At 47.0% G+C, this 16,340-nt stretch overlaps 1 protein-coding gene across 2 annotated transcripts in view; it reads right to left on the reverse strand.

The window, feature by feature from the left end:
• LOC130865175 (BOS complex subunit NOMO1) overlaps positions 1-16,340 on the reverse strand; it is a 56,554-nt gene that overhangs the window by 13,756 nt on the left and 26,458 nt on the right. For both annotated transcript variants that reach the window (XM_057756045.1, XM_057756046.1), the window contains exons 16-24: positions 15,298-15,385; positions 14,078-14,141; positions 13,345-13,440; positions 4,547-4,765; positions 4,381-4,463; positions 2,971-3,130; positions 2,723-2,849; positions 704-817; positions 19-146 (exon numbers count right to left, since the gene is read on the reverse strand). In XM_057756045.1, coding sequence (XP_057612028.1) covers positions 19-146; positions 704-817; positions 2,723-2,849; positions 2,971-3,130; positions 4,381-4,463; positions 4,547-4,765; positions 13,345-13,440; positions 14,078-14,141; positions 15,298-15,385 — 1,079 coding nt within the window. The remainder of the gene's footprint in view (positions 1-18; positions 147-703; positions 818-2,722; positions 2,850-2,970; positions 3,131-4,380; positions 4,464-4,546; positions 4,766-13,344; positions 13,441-14,077; positions 14,142-15,297; positions 15,386-16,340) is intronic.

Raw genomic sequence — 16,340 nt, forward strand, 5'->3', positions numbered from 1 at the left:
CCTGGAGGGGGCACATACCTGTAGGCAGTCCGAAAGCCAGTGATGGTGATCCTCAGGTTCTGCCCCTCCTGGACTTCTATCATCTGTGAGGACGGCTCAAAGCGAAACTCCTTCATCATGGGTTTAAAGTAGTACTGGCCTGGGCTCTGCCAAGAGACAGGCACAATCAAGATGGCTGCCACACTGTGAATGGCTTAAAGTCACAATGGGGCACAACCAGGACAGAGCATCAGAGTCTCCAGACACAGGAAGGCAGCCCAATTCCTGCACAGCAAGGAAAGGGGGTTGCTCTACCACCGTTAGCACCTCAGCAAAGACAAGCCGTGCCTGAACTTTCTGAAGAATCCCAGGCGTGAAGTCAATGCCTCTGCACTTCATGAACCCAAGGCCAGGGCCTTGGACTCCACCTTGAACGAAAACTTGGTACTTTACCCCCTTTATACATGGAGTGGACTTTGTCCCACCAAACAGAAAAGCGGGATCCGTGGAAAGGAGAGGTCTGTCTAGGGAGGAACTGTTGTGTCAGGCAACTGATGGCACTGCCTTGGTGACAAACACAAGTCTAAGACGACCGGGGTCGTTAGTGGTGAGTCCTAGTGCACGGCTAGAGCCCTAGACCACTGCACACCACAGTCTGTCCTCACGTTGTCCCGCCACACACCGCTACTGTGTCCCACTCGGGAGCCATCGACCACGGCCTTACCAGGTTTGAGAACGTCAGAATGCCATTGTCTTGAGTCAGGAGGTTGGAACGAAACACACCACCACTGAGGGATAAGAGGACCCCAGGGAGAGGCTGATCATCTTCAGCTTTTATCTGGGGAGAAAGGAACAACGGGGCAAGGTCAGACTTAAGAACCACACAGGTGTGCTCCCCTCTATCATCGCTCTTCCGCCCACAAGGAGCGCTAAAATGCCGCGGAAGTTTCTAGAACTCATTCTATGGCCATGCTCAATGGTGGTATGCTGGGGAGGGAGGCAGCAATGGCGGGCTGTGCACGGAGCTCTGCGGCTTGCTCTCGACAGTTAGTTCACCAGTTCTCCTCAGTGCCGCCTCGCTGCTGTTTGCTCTAGAGCACGGGCCAGCTGCTCATTTCTGTGGCACACAACGGAAGCAATCAAAATGTCCCCAAATGTGTACCTTCTCCTGAGCAATCGACCACAATGGACTGCCATTATGGTCTGAATGTCAAATGTCACCACAGGCTCACGTTTGAACACTTGGTCCCCAATGGGCAGGTGATGTTTTAGGAGGAGCCCCGTAGCAGGCAGTGGCTCATGACAGGAGGGGACTTGCGACATTTCCTCTGTTCCTGATCTATGGAGATGTGAGCATGAATGATGTAGGAGGGTCTTCTGTCTATGTGTTACTTTCATTGGTCAAATAAAGAGATTGCCTTTGCTTTTGATAGGACAGCAGCTTAGATAGGAGGAGTAGACAGAACAGAATGCTGGGAAGAAGGCAATGAGGTAGACACCATGCTTCTTCTACCCAAGACAGACAGTGGTTAGAATCTTCCCGGTAAGCCACCACCTCATGGTGTTACACACATTAATAGAAATGGATTAATCAAGATGTGAGAGTTAGCCAAATAAGAGGCTAGAAATAACGGGCCAGGCAGTGATAAAATGAATACAATTTGTGTTATTTCTGGGGCTAAGCTAGCAGTGTGGAAGCCAGGCGGGACGAAAAGCAGGCCTGCTTGTCTCCTCCCAACATGAGTGAGTGGCCACCTGTTCCTGCATCACCACACCTCCCCACCATGGACTGTGAACCCAGCTACCCTTCTTCTTTCTTTGGTTGTTTGTATCAGACAGTTTGTCACGGCAGTACCATAGATTATCTTTTCACAGCAAAACAAGGTCACCCCATAAATAAATAAATACTCAAAGAGTATTTCTGTGGTAACCTCGCTGGCACTGAGCAGAGTGTGTCTAGTCACTGAGATTCCTGCCAGGAAAGCCCATCTGTGTTCTCTCCTCCCTCAGGCATTCTAGGAGTTTCACCCACGGTGCACACAGTCCTTGCACATCTGCACCGCCTTACTCTGGTCAAAGCCACTCAGCAGTGGCTCTTCAGTCTGCCTGTTGTGTCCTTTACACACAGTCACACTCAACTATGCCACAGCCCATGCTGTACAACACACCGCCCAAGACGAGAGACAAGAGGCAGACACGAGGCAACAGCACGCAACCACACAGCACGTGAGAGTGACATCCTAGGACCTAGGGAGACAGCCCGAGTGGCTGAGTGCCTGCCCAGCATGCACAAAGTTCTGGGCACCATCCCCAGTCCCAAATACACTGGGTGTGGACGTGCACGCCTGTCATCTCAGAACGTGGCAGAGACAGGAGGACTAGGAGTTCAAAGACACACTTCACTGCAGGGAGTCAGAGGCTCAGACACTAGTCTGGGCTAAACAGCCTGCCTCCAAAAAAGGGTGAAAGCTGAAACACACACAACCATGTGAAAGTCCATGTCTCCCCAGTGTACCCGAGTGAAGAACGCCACAGCTCACAATCCCATTTGTAGAACTGCTCTGGAGATGGTAACTGACTGGCAGAAGCAGTGACATCACCATCAGTGTAGAAGACCATGGGGACAGGAAACTCGCTATTTGACAGTGATGGTGTCTGCAATGTGTGTGACATGTGTAAAGCTGACTCTGCACTTCCTGAGTGGTTTATTGCCCTCAGTGAAACGGCCTTTGAAACACGTTACCTCGAAGCTGACACCGGCCAAGGCGTAAGCCTTGAAGTCTCCCACAGTTCCTTCCACGGCAGTCAGTACGTAGCCCTCCTTCTGGGAGGTCACAGTGTACTCCAGGTCACTGTGCAGGGGGCCAACGCTGCAGGAAGGAGAACCAAACACTCCAATGGCTGTTGGCAGCTACAGAGGAAGCCTGAGACCCACCTGCCTCAGGGCCTCCCTACTGGGGCCAGGCCAGTGTCTTCTCCTTAGGGACATACCTGTAGGCACCTTTGTCATCAGTGAAGACAGTGATCAAGGGCGAACTCGCCCCCTTCTCACTGATGACAATCTCGACTCCCTCCAGCTCGGGGTGGATCTGGCCTTCCAGGAACAAGCCTGCCTTCCCATGGATCTCAATCAGCTTCCCTGGACAGCTTTCTAGAGGAGGAAACAAAAGAATGCTTTCTGGAAAAGGGGCCTAGGCCTGTAACATTAAAGATAAGGAGCGCCTGCTGGGGGATGGTGCAGTTCTGCAAGTGTGAGGCCATGAGCTTGCATCCCCAGGACGCATGTAAAAAGCCAGGTTCAGCCATATGCCTATAACCCTGGCGGGGGGGCGGGGAGGGATGAAGGAAAGGAGACGGCTGGGGCTCACTGGCAGCCAGTCTACCTCCAGGTTTAGTGAGAGACCCTATCTCGAGAGAATAAGGCGGAGACAGAGCAAGACACCAGAAATCTTCTGAGCGGTGCTGTTCACCTCAGACCCAAGGGGTGGGCACACCAGAAACTACTCAACTCTAAACACACACCACACAATGACCCACAGGCCATCACTCTGATAACCCATTCCTGGAAGAGACCTTCCTTCCACACCTGGGACCAGGAGACCCAAATGATCCAAACCATTCAGAAGCTGTGAGGACCTGACTTTGCAAACTCCATTTTAAAGAAGGGGCTTCATCTTAAGCCACATAATGAGCTGCGAATCAGCTCCAGAAATGAGCTGCCATAGCAGAAACTTAAACAGATGTCCTAAAAATGGCTATAACGTAATGAGGTGCAGATGCTCTTGGGAGGCATCCTGTCCTTGAAGACACCTTGTCAGTTACTAAGGGCTCTTTGTCAGGTTTTCACACCCAAACTGACCGATGGGTTCAGAAACCACCTTACCCTATGTACTCCTCACCCAGTCCCAAGACGACAGGACTCCAACTCCATTTCCCGGGTTCGGGCTGCACTTCCCTCACCCACTGTGTTGGCATGGTGCAGGTGTGGTCCAAACTCAAGTTTGAATTAAAAACCCTCATGTTATTTGCATTCGAAATCTAGCTGTGTGAATTCATTTGGGGACCAGAAACTTGAACATAACAAAGCAGCAAGCTGAAGCAGGTTTGGTGACTAGTGATATGGCTTCTCTTTTACCTTCTGAAACAATCCGATCAAAGAAAGACGGGTTCTTCCCCAAAAAACACCTCCCCTACAGTCACAGACACCGCTATCTTTACTTGGGCCATTCATTTCTTCATCCATCCACCCAGCCATCCTTGGGCCCATCTATTCATGACACCAAATACCAAAGAGGCATTTGGGTGGCTTACAGACATGGCTGTGCAAATACAACACAAAACCCATTTAAATGCACACAGAGAAACAGAGGCAAGACACTCGCTCATGGAGTGGACACGTACCTCCGCTGACAGTGGCTTCCATGGATGGGGGGTAAAAGAGGAGCTCTTTGGAGGAAGGTGTAACGGTGATTTTCTCTCCAGACCTAAAGGAGTCAGAAGGGTTCAGGCTGGCGGGTTCGTTCTATCCCGCGGAGGAGCAAACATGGTGAAGAGCACAAGTATTTACCGGGCCCAGTAGGAGAAGTCGTAGGAGAAAGGGCCCTGTAACTCGTCCACCATCTCCTGCCCAGGAGGCCTGGCCCTGCCTTCCTCTCCCTCTTCTTTACTGTTCTTCTCCCTCTCCTGCCTGCGGGTCTCAATCTCTGCCAGCTGCTGTTCCCTCCGCAGCTCCTGTGCAGACTTCAGAGGGCCCAAGACCAAGGCGGGCTCGCTGTCGATGGAAGACCTGGAACGGATGGGACATGGTGCTTATCCTGCACTGAATGGGAACCTGACATTTCCACAACTGGGACACCTTACAACGACACCACAGTGACATGAGCTTTCATTTTAAAGACACTAATTAGAAGGCTGAAGAGATGGCTCAGCTGCTGGCTGCTCTTCCAGAGGACCTGGGTTTGATTCCAGGCCCTTTTCTGGCCTCTGCATGCACATGGTACACACATACATGCAGACAAAACATACCATATGCAGAAGCAAAAATAAAATGTATGTAACTTGAGGATCTGAGTTTGAGCCCCCAAACACACGATTTCGAAAGATCCAGATGTGGTGGCAATGTGATTATAATCCCAGTGCTAGAGAAGCTGAGACAGGTGGACCCCTGGTGTTCCCTGGCCATGTGGCCTAACCTGATCATAAAGCTCCAAGCCAGTAAGAGACCCTGTCTCAAACAAAAGGGAGATAGCTTCTGAGGAACAACTCCTGAGATTTACTGCTGTGACCTCGACACACGTACACACAAAATTATAAAATACAAAAAAATGAACATTTTGATGCAGTATACACAGCAGAAGATGCTAGCAGAACTGGCTGGAAAAAGCCCCTAAACTTGATGAAAACCGGCTGCTTCCATATGGCACCTGGACCCACGCTCTAGACCTCTGCCTCTGAAGAAATGAGGAGTCGGGCATAGTGGCACACACCTTTAACACACCTTTAATCCCAGCACTCGGGAGGTAGAAGCAGGTGAATCTCTGCCCAGCCTGGTCTACAGCGAGTTCCAGGACAGCCAGAGCTACAGAGAAACCCTGTCTCAAAAACACAAAAGACAAAATAAAGAAAAGCAGAAGTGGGAACCCCAGACTGAAGGAACAGCCCACACCCCAGACCCAGAACTCAGACTCCAGTGGGCAGGTGTTAGCAGAGAAGGCAAACACGATGAGTAGAGGCGCACTGTCGTCCTTCTGAGAAGGTGACTGGGCAAAGAGTGGCAGGCAGAGAGAATACTTGACCAAGGTCATGTGAGGAGAAGCTCAAGAAAGTGGACAACAGGGTGATGTCCTCTGGGGAAAGTTCACTAGGTGTTCAAGACACGGCAAGATCAAAACGCACAGGCGCGCAGCTGGAGAGGTGAGTGTCTAGGTTCCCAGCCAAAGGGCCCTACTATCTATGCTCTAACCCCTGGAGGCACACACCATGCCTCACCCCCACCACTGAAGCCCAGACCTGGGAACAGCTTCCCCCGACACCCAACCAGCTCCCACAGCATGTGCAACTGCTGGGGCCTTGGTCTGCCTGCACCTGGTGGAGCCCCAGAGCTGCATCAGCGACCAGAGGCACAAACCCTCCTGCAACTGGAGGAAGAGCAGCCACCTAAGCCACAGGCCCCACCTGCACCCACTGGAGGAAGAGATGGGTAGACGACCATTTAAGAACACATCCAGTAGCACAAAAAGAAATAAGGCACCACCAGAAACTAGAGATTCTATATCAGCAAGCCCTGAACATCCCAACACAGATGACACAGGAGAAAACGACCTTAAAGAGGAAATGAAAAATCCCTTAAGAAATGGAGGAAAAGTCAAACAAAAAAATTGGAAGAAATTAATGAATACCATAAAAGAAAGCAAAAAACAAAACAAAAAAAGCCAAGAAAAAACAATCAAACAGGAGAAGCAAACAGTTCAAGACTTAAAGACTAAAATAGAGGTAATAAACAAAACACAAACCGAGGGAATTCTGGAAATGGAAAATCTGGGTAAGTGATCAGGAAACACAAAGGCAAGCATACAAGATATGGAAGAGAGAATTTCAGGCACTGAAGATACAATAGAGGAAATAGTCATTGGTCAAAGAAAATGTTAATTCCAACAAATTCTTAACACAAAATATCCAGGAAATCTGGGACATCATGAAAAGACCAAACCTAAGAATAATAGGGATAGAAGAAGTCATCCAGCTCAAAGGAACAGAAAAATATATTCAACAAAATCAGAGAAGGAAACGTCCTCACGCTAAAGAAGGACAGGCCTACGAAAGTACAAGAAGCTCACAGAACACCAGACAGACTGCACCAAAAAAAAAAAAGTGCCATCGCCACACAATAATCAAACACTAAACACACACAATAAAGAAAGAACACTAAGAGCTGCAAAGGAAAAAGGCCAAGTAACATATAGAGGCAGACCTATCAGAATTACACCTGACTGGCCGGGCAGTGGTGGCGCACGTCTTTAATCCCAGCACTTGGGAGGCAGAGGCAGGCGGATCTCTGTGAGTTTGAGACCAGCCTGGTCTACAAGAGCTAGTTCCAGGACAGGCTCCAAAACCACAGAAAAACCCTATCTGGAAAAAAAAAAAAAAAAGAATTACACCTGACTTCTCAATGCAAACTCTGAAAGCCAGAAGACCTTGGAGAGACATTCTGTAGACACTAAGAGACTCCAGACTACTATACCCAGCAAAACCTTAAATTATCATAGATGGAGAAAATAAGATATTTCAAGACAAAACCACATTTAAACAATACATATCTAAAAATCCAGCTCTACAGAAAGAAAGTACTAGAAGGAAAACTTCAACCAAGGAAGTTAGCTACACCCACAAAAACATAGGCAATAGATAATCCCACACCAGCAAAATCCAAATAAGGAAAACATACACAATACCAACCCACCACCACCACCAAAACCAAAATAACAGGAACTAACAATCACTGGTCATGAATATCATGAACATCATAATATCAGTGGACTCAATTCGTCTATTAAAAAAAAAAAAAAAAAAAAGAGGGGCTGGAGAGATGGCTCAGAGGTTAAGAGCATTGCCTGCTCTTCCAAAGGTCCTGAGTTCAATTCCCAGCAACCACATGGTGGCTCACAACCATCTGTAATGAGGTCTGGTGCCCTCTTCTGGCCTGCAGGCATATACACAGACAGACTATTGTATACATAATAAATAAATAAATATTTAAAAAAAATATTTGAAAAAAAAAAAAGACACAAGCTAACATATTGGTTATGAAAAAAAGATCCATCCTTCTGCTGCATACAAGAAACACACCTCAACTTCAAAGACAGACATCGCCTCAGAGTACAGGGTTGGGAAAAGATTTTCCAATCAAATGAACCTAAGAAACAAGCTGGTATAGCTATCCTAATATCTAACAAAATAGACTTCAAACTACAATCAGTCAAACGAGATGAAGGACATTTCACATTTGTCACACACACACACAAAATCCATCAAAACAAAGTCTCAATTATGAACATCTATGTCCCAAATACGACAGCACCCACATTTCTTTTTTTATATTTATTTATTTGTTATGTGTACAATATTCTATCTGTGTGTACATCTGCACACCAGAAGAGGGCGCCAGACCTCATTACAGATGGTTGTGAGCCACCATGTGATTGCCAGGAATTGAACTCAGGACCTTTGGAAGAGCAGGCAATGCTCTTAACCACTGAGCCATCACTCCAGCCCCCAGCACCCACATTTCTAAAAGGAATATTACTAAAGCTTAAACCTCACATCAAATCCCACACACTAACAGTAGAAGACTTCAACACCCCACTCTCACGACTGGATAAGACTGCCAGACAGAAACTTAATAGAGAAAGAAAACAAATGTCATGACTCAAATGGACTTAACAGAAATCTACAGAACATTCCACCCAAACACAAAATAATACACCTTCTTCTCAGCACCTCATGAAACCGTCTCAAAATTGAACATATACTAAGTAACAAAGCAAACCTCAACAATTACAAAAACTTGGAATAATACCATGTATCTTATGAGATCACCTCGGCTTAAAGTGAGAATTCAACAGCAACACTAATTGTAGAAAGCCCACAAACACATGGAAATTGAAAAATAATCAACTGAATCACCACTGGGTCAAGGAAGAAATAAAGAAAGAAATTAAAGACTTCCAAAAATTCAATAAAAGTGAATGTACAACGTGCCCAAACTCGTGGGACACTTTGAAAGCAGTGCTAAAAAGAAAGTTCACAGCACTAAGTGCCTATGTAAAGAAAGTGGAGAAGCCGGGCGGTGGTGGCGCACGCCTTTAATCCCGGGACTCAGGAGGGGGAGGCAGATGGATCTCTGTGAGTTTGAGGCCAGCCTGGTCTACAAGAGTCAATTCCAGGACAGGCTCCAAAGCTACAGAGAAACCCTGTCTCGAAAAGCAAAAAAAAACAAAAAAACAAAAAAAAACCCAAAACCAAAACAAATCTCACACTAGCTACTTAACAGCACACCTAAAAGCTCTAGAACAAAAAGAAGCAGACTCACCCAGGAGGAGTAGATGCCAGGAAGTAATCAAATTGAGGGCAGAAATCAATAAAATAGAAAGAAAGAAAACAATACAAAGCATCAATGATACAAAGAGCTGGTTCTTCAAGAACATCGGCAAGATTGACAAGCCTTTAAATCCAAATTAACAAACAGGCAGAAAGAGAACATGCAAATTAACAAAATCAGAAATGAAAAGGGGAACATAACAACAGACACTGAGGAAATTCAGAGACTTAAAGACCTTGCAAGAATAATATTCAACTTCATAAGGAAAAGCAAAAAACCCAGGATAGTCAAATAATTCTGTTCCTCTGTAAAGGAACTTCCAGAGGCATCACCATCCCTGACATCAAGCTCTATTACAGAGCTACAGTAATGAAAACAGCTTGATACTGGCATAAAAACAGAGAGGTTGACCAATGGAATCAGATCAAAGACCCAGATATTAATCCACAAACCTATGAACACCTGATTTTGACAAAGAAGCTAAAATTATACAGTGGAAAAAAGAAAGCATCTTCAACAAATGGTGCTGGCATATCTGGATGTCAACCTGAAGGAGAATATAGATAAATCCATATCTATCCCCATGCACAAAACTCAGGTCCAAATGGATTAAAAAACCTCAATATAAATCCGACCACACTGAACCTGATAGAAGAGAAAGTGGGAAGCAGCCTTCAATGCATGGTCACAGGAAACCACATCCTAAATATAACTCCAGTAGCACAGACACTGAGAGCAACAATAAATAAATGCGACCTCCTAAAACTGAGAAGCCTCTGTAAAGCAAAGGACACAGTCAATAAGACAAAAAGGCAGCCTACTGAATGGGAAAAGATCTTCACCAACCCCACATCAGACAAAGGACTGATCTCCAAAATACATAAAGAACTTAAGAAATCAGACATCAAAATTCCAAATAACCCAAGTGAAAATGGGATACAGAACTAAACAGAGAATTCTCAACAGAAGAATCTCAAATGGCCAAAAGACATTTAAGGAAATGTTCAACATCCATAGCCATTAGGGAAATGCACATCAAATCAACTCTGTGATAGCATCTTACACCTGTCAGATGGCTAAGATCAAAAACACCAATGATCACTTATGCTGGAGAGGATGTGGAGTAAGGGGAAGACTCATCCATTGCTGGTGGAAATGCAAACTTGTACAACCACTTTAGAAATCAGTGTGGCAGTTTCTCAGAAAATTGGGAGTCAACCTACCTCAGGATCCAGCAATACAACTCTTGGGCATGTACCCAAGATGCTCAATCACACTACAAAGACATTTGTTCAGCTATGTTCACAGCAGCATTATTTGTAATAGCCAGAGCCTGGAAACAAGCTAGATGCCCCTCAACTGGAGAATGGATAAAGAAAACGTGGCACATTTACACATTAGAGTACTACTCAGTGATAAAAGACAAAGACATCTTAAAATTTGCATGCAAATAGGTGGAACTAGAAAACATCCTGGATGAGGTAACCCAGACCCAAAAAGTTGAATATAGTATGAACTCACTAGTGGATACAAGCCATAAACAAAGGACATTGAGCCTATAGTTCATGATCCTAGAGAAGCTGGGTAACAAGGTGAACCCTAAGAAAAACATACATAGACCCACCTGGAAAGTTGAAATAGACATCAGCTAACAAAATTGGGAACATGGGGGTGGGGGGAGAAAAGGAGGGTAGAAGGGGAAGAGGAGGGGAGAAGGGGAGGGGCAAGGAGAACTTGAGGGAATGGAATAGTTGAGATGGAGGAAGGACAGAGATGAGAGCAAGGAAAGAGATATTTTCATTGAGGCAGCCATTATAGAACTAGCAAGAAACCTGATTCTAGAGAATTCCCAGGAATCCACAAGGATGACCCCAGATAAGACGCTAAGCAATAGAGGAGAGGGGGCCCGAACTGGCCCTGTCCTATAGTCAGACTGATGAATATCTTAAGTATCACCATAGAACCTTCATCCAGCAACTGATGGAAGTAGAGGAAGGGACCCACATTGGAGCACTGGACTGAGCTTCCAAAGTCCAGTTAAAGAGCAGGAGGAGTGAGAATATGAGCAAAGAGGTCAAGACCATGAAGGGGACACCCACGGAAACAGTCTACCTGAGCTAATGGGAGCTCACCAACTCCAGCTGGACAGGGAAGGAACAAGCATAGGACCAAATTAGTCCTTCTAAATGTAGCTGACAGTTGCGTGGCTGGGGCAGACTGAGGGGCTACTGGCAGTGGCACCAGGATTTATCCCTACTGCATGTACTGGCTTTTTGGGATCCTATTCTCTTTGAATGGATACCTTGCTCAGCTTAGATATAGTAGAGAGGGCCTTGAACCTTCCCCAAAACAGTATGCCTTACCCTCTCTTGGGAGTCAATGGGGGGGGGGGGGGCGGGTGGAAGGATGGGAGGAGGTGAGGGAGTAGAAACTTGGATTGGTATGCATAATGGAAAGATAGTTTGCTTTCTTTTTTAAAACAAATGAAAATTAAAAAAGAACAAAACAAAACAAAAACCTAAAATCAAAAAAAAAAAAAAACTGTACTACCCAAAATAGAAAAATTAAACAGGTACAAATTCACAAAATAGACCCCGGCACAAGCAGGAGCTACAGTGTGGGGCTCCAGCCCCACCCTGCTAGGTTGTCTTTTCTTTTTTCTCCAAGCCACTGTGCGAGTTTGGAATTTTTCTTCTGTACCTTTCAGGCAGCTGCCAACACACATGCTTTTTCCAAACAATCCCATGTGTTTTTTAGACAGCTGGCGCTCTCTCTCGCGCTCTCTCCCCCCCCCCCCCCCCCCACTGTGGGTTGCAGGTGCTCCCTGAACGTCCTTCTTGGACTGCTCTCAAACTAGGTAGCTGCCTTGAAATCTAGTCAGGCTTCTAATGTTCTATGCAGCAGCAATCAGCCTCACATCTTCATCGACATCATCAGGTAAGACAACTGGGAACTCTTTTTTTTTAATATTTATTTATTTATTATGTATACAATATTCTGTCTGTGTGTATGCCTGCAGGCCAGAGAGGGTACCAGACCCCATTACAGATGGTTGTGAGCCACCATGTGGTTGCTGGGAATTGAACTCAGGACCTTTGGAAGAGCAGGCAATGCTCTTAACCTCTGAGCCATCTCTCCAGCCCCCAACTGGGAACTCTTGAAGGAAGGAATTAGTTAAAAGCTTTTCTCAGTTAATAAATGGGGAAAACATACTGGCGGGATTTGTGTCTCTGTATGATGATACCAGACAGTTTGAGAATGGAACAATCAAATGAGAGGACAGCACATTTAAATGGCATTTATGTAATGTCAATTGTAAACCTTATCAGCTTTATCATTTTTGTCTTATCACTAAAAAAGCTGATTAATCTGAGTGTAAGATACAGGCCTTAGAAAGACCTAGTAAAACAGATCACAGAGATATTCAAATCCAGTCATAAGAATTTAATGGAGGGCCAATTTCAGCACTGCATTCATTATAAGAACAGAGAGGAACACACTACGATTTTCAAACAATCTTAATATACCCAGTAACCTTACAGGAACTGCCAAAAAGCAGAGGCTCTGTTACAGATAACTGGACTCCTGTGACAATGTCAGATTTAAGGAGATCAAGGAAGCAATGGTCTCCTATGGCATGCATTCACTTTGTGAAGCAATTGTTAAACTCACGGTCAGTTCCTAATAGAATTATCCCTAATGACTGGATAGAGTTGGTTAAAGCTGTTTCCGAGCAACAATTACCATGGAGTACCTAGGTCAGAGAGTACCTAGGTGCACATGACTGTGTTTGAGCGTTCTCAGCATCCGTGGCAGATGGGCAGGAAGTTGGGAGGAAGCAAGTTCCTGGATATTCCATCTGTGTGAGACAGTCATGCTGCCCAAAGTCTGACACTTCCTGAGAAAGCTGGGGTGTCAGACATACTGCAGCCAGAACAGAAGACCCCCAGCAAGCCAGCCTCCCAAGCACTTCCTCCAACCCAGAGGAGCACCTCTAGTCCTTACGTCCTCGAGAAAAGATCTAAAGAATTTTTAAGTCATTATAACATTTGAACTATAATGAACAAACCTCGGAAGTCTGCTCTCTTAGCTAAAAAAGCATAAAGAATTCACACAGACTTAAGACACAACCCCAGCTGTCAGCAGCAAGCAGTTGGGACCTCACTGCTGTGGGTTTACAAGAGCTCAAAACCATCTTCAGAATCCATTAGGGTCTCCCATGGCGTCTCCACCAGCCCTACCCTGCCCACGCAGGACACCCATCTTACTTGATAGTCACTGTGACATCCATCATTTTGTCGGTGGTGATGGTTCCCAGGACATGGTGGCGAATGGCTGTTAGTGTCAGGATGCTGGGTGAAGACCTATAATCAGAACACAGAGAAGCTGCTAGCAGCAACCCCAGACAGGCTCCAAGGGATGGCAGTATTTGCCTCCCTGCAGCGGTGGCCTTCCCCACCCTGATACACTGGGAAACAGTCCACAGGCTGGGGTAAGGAAACTCGGGAAGCTCACAAGTACAATCAGAGGACAGCTCTGTGAGGTACATTTTTCTCCTTCCACCTTAACATAGCTTCCAGGTTTTGAACTATGGTCTCCAGTCTGGCTTGGCACACACCTATACCTGGGAGCCCTCTTGCTGGTCCTTGAGTTTACATAATTCTTAGGAAGAACAGCCTGCTCCATTTCCTCAGTAACATCCAAATAAAAAGCCCGCATCTAGAAATTCACCTTAATGCCTAATCTTACCACTTCCAAAAGAACAAAAAACCCAACAGCCAAAGAGCCAGAAGAGGAAGGGGAAGGCCCATCTTCCCCCGGAAGACACAAAGAGCCAGAAGAGGAAGGGGAAGGCCCGTCCTCCCCCAGAACACACAAAGAGCCAGAAGAGGAAGGGGAAGGCCCGTCTTCCCCCGGAACACACAAAGAACCAGAAGAGGAAGGGGAAGGCCCGTCCTCCCCCAGGACACACACACCACAAAGCACCGTCTCCAGGCTTACGTGTCATAGGTGTAGAAGGCTTGCTCAAAGCGGTGGCAGGAACGCGGGGTCACTTTGTACACACCTACAAAGAGAAACCAAAAGAACTGCTGTGGACAGGGTGCATACGTTAGGTGTGCCGAGAGACAAAGACACGGGGCAGAGGAGGCCTGCAAACGCACAAAGCAAACCTGAGGAGTGACACCTGGGTCGGGGCACAGCTCACCACCTGCGGGAGGAATGCAGTCAAGCAGAGCTAACAATTTAACCATCAGTATTTTGACCAGACTCCTGCAGAAGACTCAAGCCCCTTTCTGTTCTCACTGCAGTGGGCATCAGGGGTCATGATTAGCTTCCCCACACCACATTTGCCAGCAGACAATGATTGGCCACCTTCTCCAGCCCAGCACCATACTGGGTGGACACACAGTGGGAAGGGCAGCAGGTTGGCCTGACCGCCACCGGGCTTGCCATCTACAGAGAGAGTATTTAGTGGCTCAAGAAAACCTAACAGCCAAAAGACACAATGAAAGATCCCAAATAGACCTTGGGCAGAGGAGTATAGATGCCAAATGGTACGGTCTCCCTGGAAACCAACTGGTAGTTTCTTTTACAAGTTACACCAGAAATTTACCATATGATTAAGAGGTTCCATTCTTAGGATCCTAAGTAAGAATTGTAACACAAAGGCATAAAACCATGCACACAGCTCTAATTCCTAATACCCAAAATGGGAGAAATCCCAGTGCACCTCAAATGCAAATGACAGATGACCACACACAGGGGATGTGGAACACTGTTCATCCACGACAAAGAAGAACTCAACACTGACGCCCTGCAGCGTGGCTCAACTCCCAAATTATGCTAAAGGTAAGAAGCCAAAGCCCAGGTCAGGCCCAGAGGACAGAGGTGCCTGAGCTGCTGCAGGGCTGGGACTGGTAATGACTGGACAGCCTGGCAAACTGTACTAGAAACCACTTATTCACATCTCACGTGAACGAACTGTGTTGTTTGGCACTGGGATGAGGCCAGGCCCTAAGAGAACACTGCTGGTGCCCCACCTCCGAGTTCCCAAGCCGGAGAACTTCACGCTGTAAAATCTATCTCACTAGAACTAAGAGAGAGGCAAGGCAACAGCACTGTGAGAACAGCAACCTCCTCGCAACTCTGGAGGCAAAAGGACCCAAGGCCACTGCCCTTCAGGCCCAGCCTGGCCCCACCCTCCCGCCTCCCAGGCTGACCTGGCTTGGACAGGCAGAAGCGGTTCACTCCTCTGGACAGGTTGTAAATCCCCACATTCTCAGGGCCGTTTCCATCCTGATGAAACTCCTGTGGAGCCAAAGCCAACACAGTGACTTATGGAGAGACAGAGACTCCACGTGATTAATTTCATTTCTGTTTCTCAGACAGTCACCAGTTTGGCCCATTAAATCATTTGAGCTGTTGGGTGCCACGGGAAAACTGAAAACCTTCCAAACCGTACTGAGATGTGCTATCTGCAGCAGTCAGCGCCTGTTTACTGAGTGGCTGCCACAGGACAGACTCAGGTCATGTGACCCTGCTCTGGGAAGGAGAGGGTACCCTTTAACTAAGGAAGTCAGAAAATCAACAAATGAATGAGTGGTTTCAGGTCAGAGGAGATAAAGCAGAGAAACAAATACAAGGAGAGGAATGACCACCTGTTCTGGAGAGGAGCCCTAGAGCTCTTGGGGCCTGGGCCTCAGCACCACCCTCTCAACAGGAAACTGGCTGAGGCCTCAATGGTGAGGAAGCACAGCTATTTGGGCAGAGGGATGAACACGTGCAAAGGCTAAGGGCAGCGAGACACGTTCAGGTGAACTGGGAACGCAAGTGCTGCTGGGGCCAAGGAAGTGGACAAGGAGGTCAGTGTGACTGAGGCAAGCACAAGTTCGTCGCCCACCTTACTCACAAAATTTAGATTTTAATCTAGAGGCAGCAGAAATGTACTGCAGGGCTTGGGGAGAGGAGTGTCTACTGCAGGGCTTAGGGAGAGGAGTGTCTACTGCAGGGCTCAGGGAGAGGAGTGTCTACTGCAGGGCTCAGGGAGAGGAGTGTCTACTGCAGGGCTCAGGGAGAGGAGTATCTACTGCAGGGCTCAGGGAGAGGAGTGTCTACTGCAGGGCTCAGGGAGAGGAGTGTCTACTGGCTTATTCTTGACTGTGCACCAACCATCTCCGGAATAAAGGGTGCCGGAGTGTTAGCAGCCCTGCCACTGCCAATTGCTTCTCGGATGCAGTCTGACAAAGACATCTGCTACAACCCC

This window comes from Chionomys nivalis, chromosome 23 (genome assembly GCF_950005125.1).
Source record: "Chionomys nivalis chromosome 23, mChiNiv1.1, whole genome shotgun sequence".
Classification (NCBI taxonomy): Eukaryota; Metazoa; Chordata; class Mammalia; order Rodentia; family Cricetidae; genus Chionomys; species Chionomys nivalis.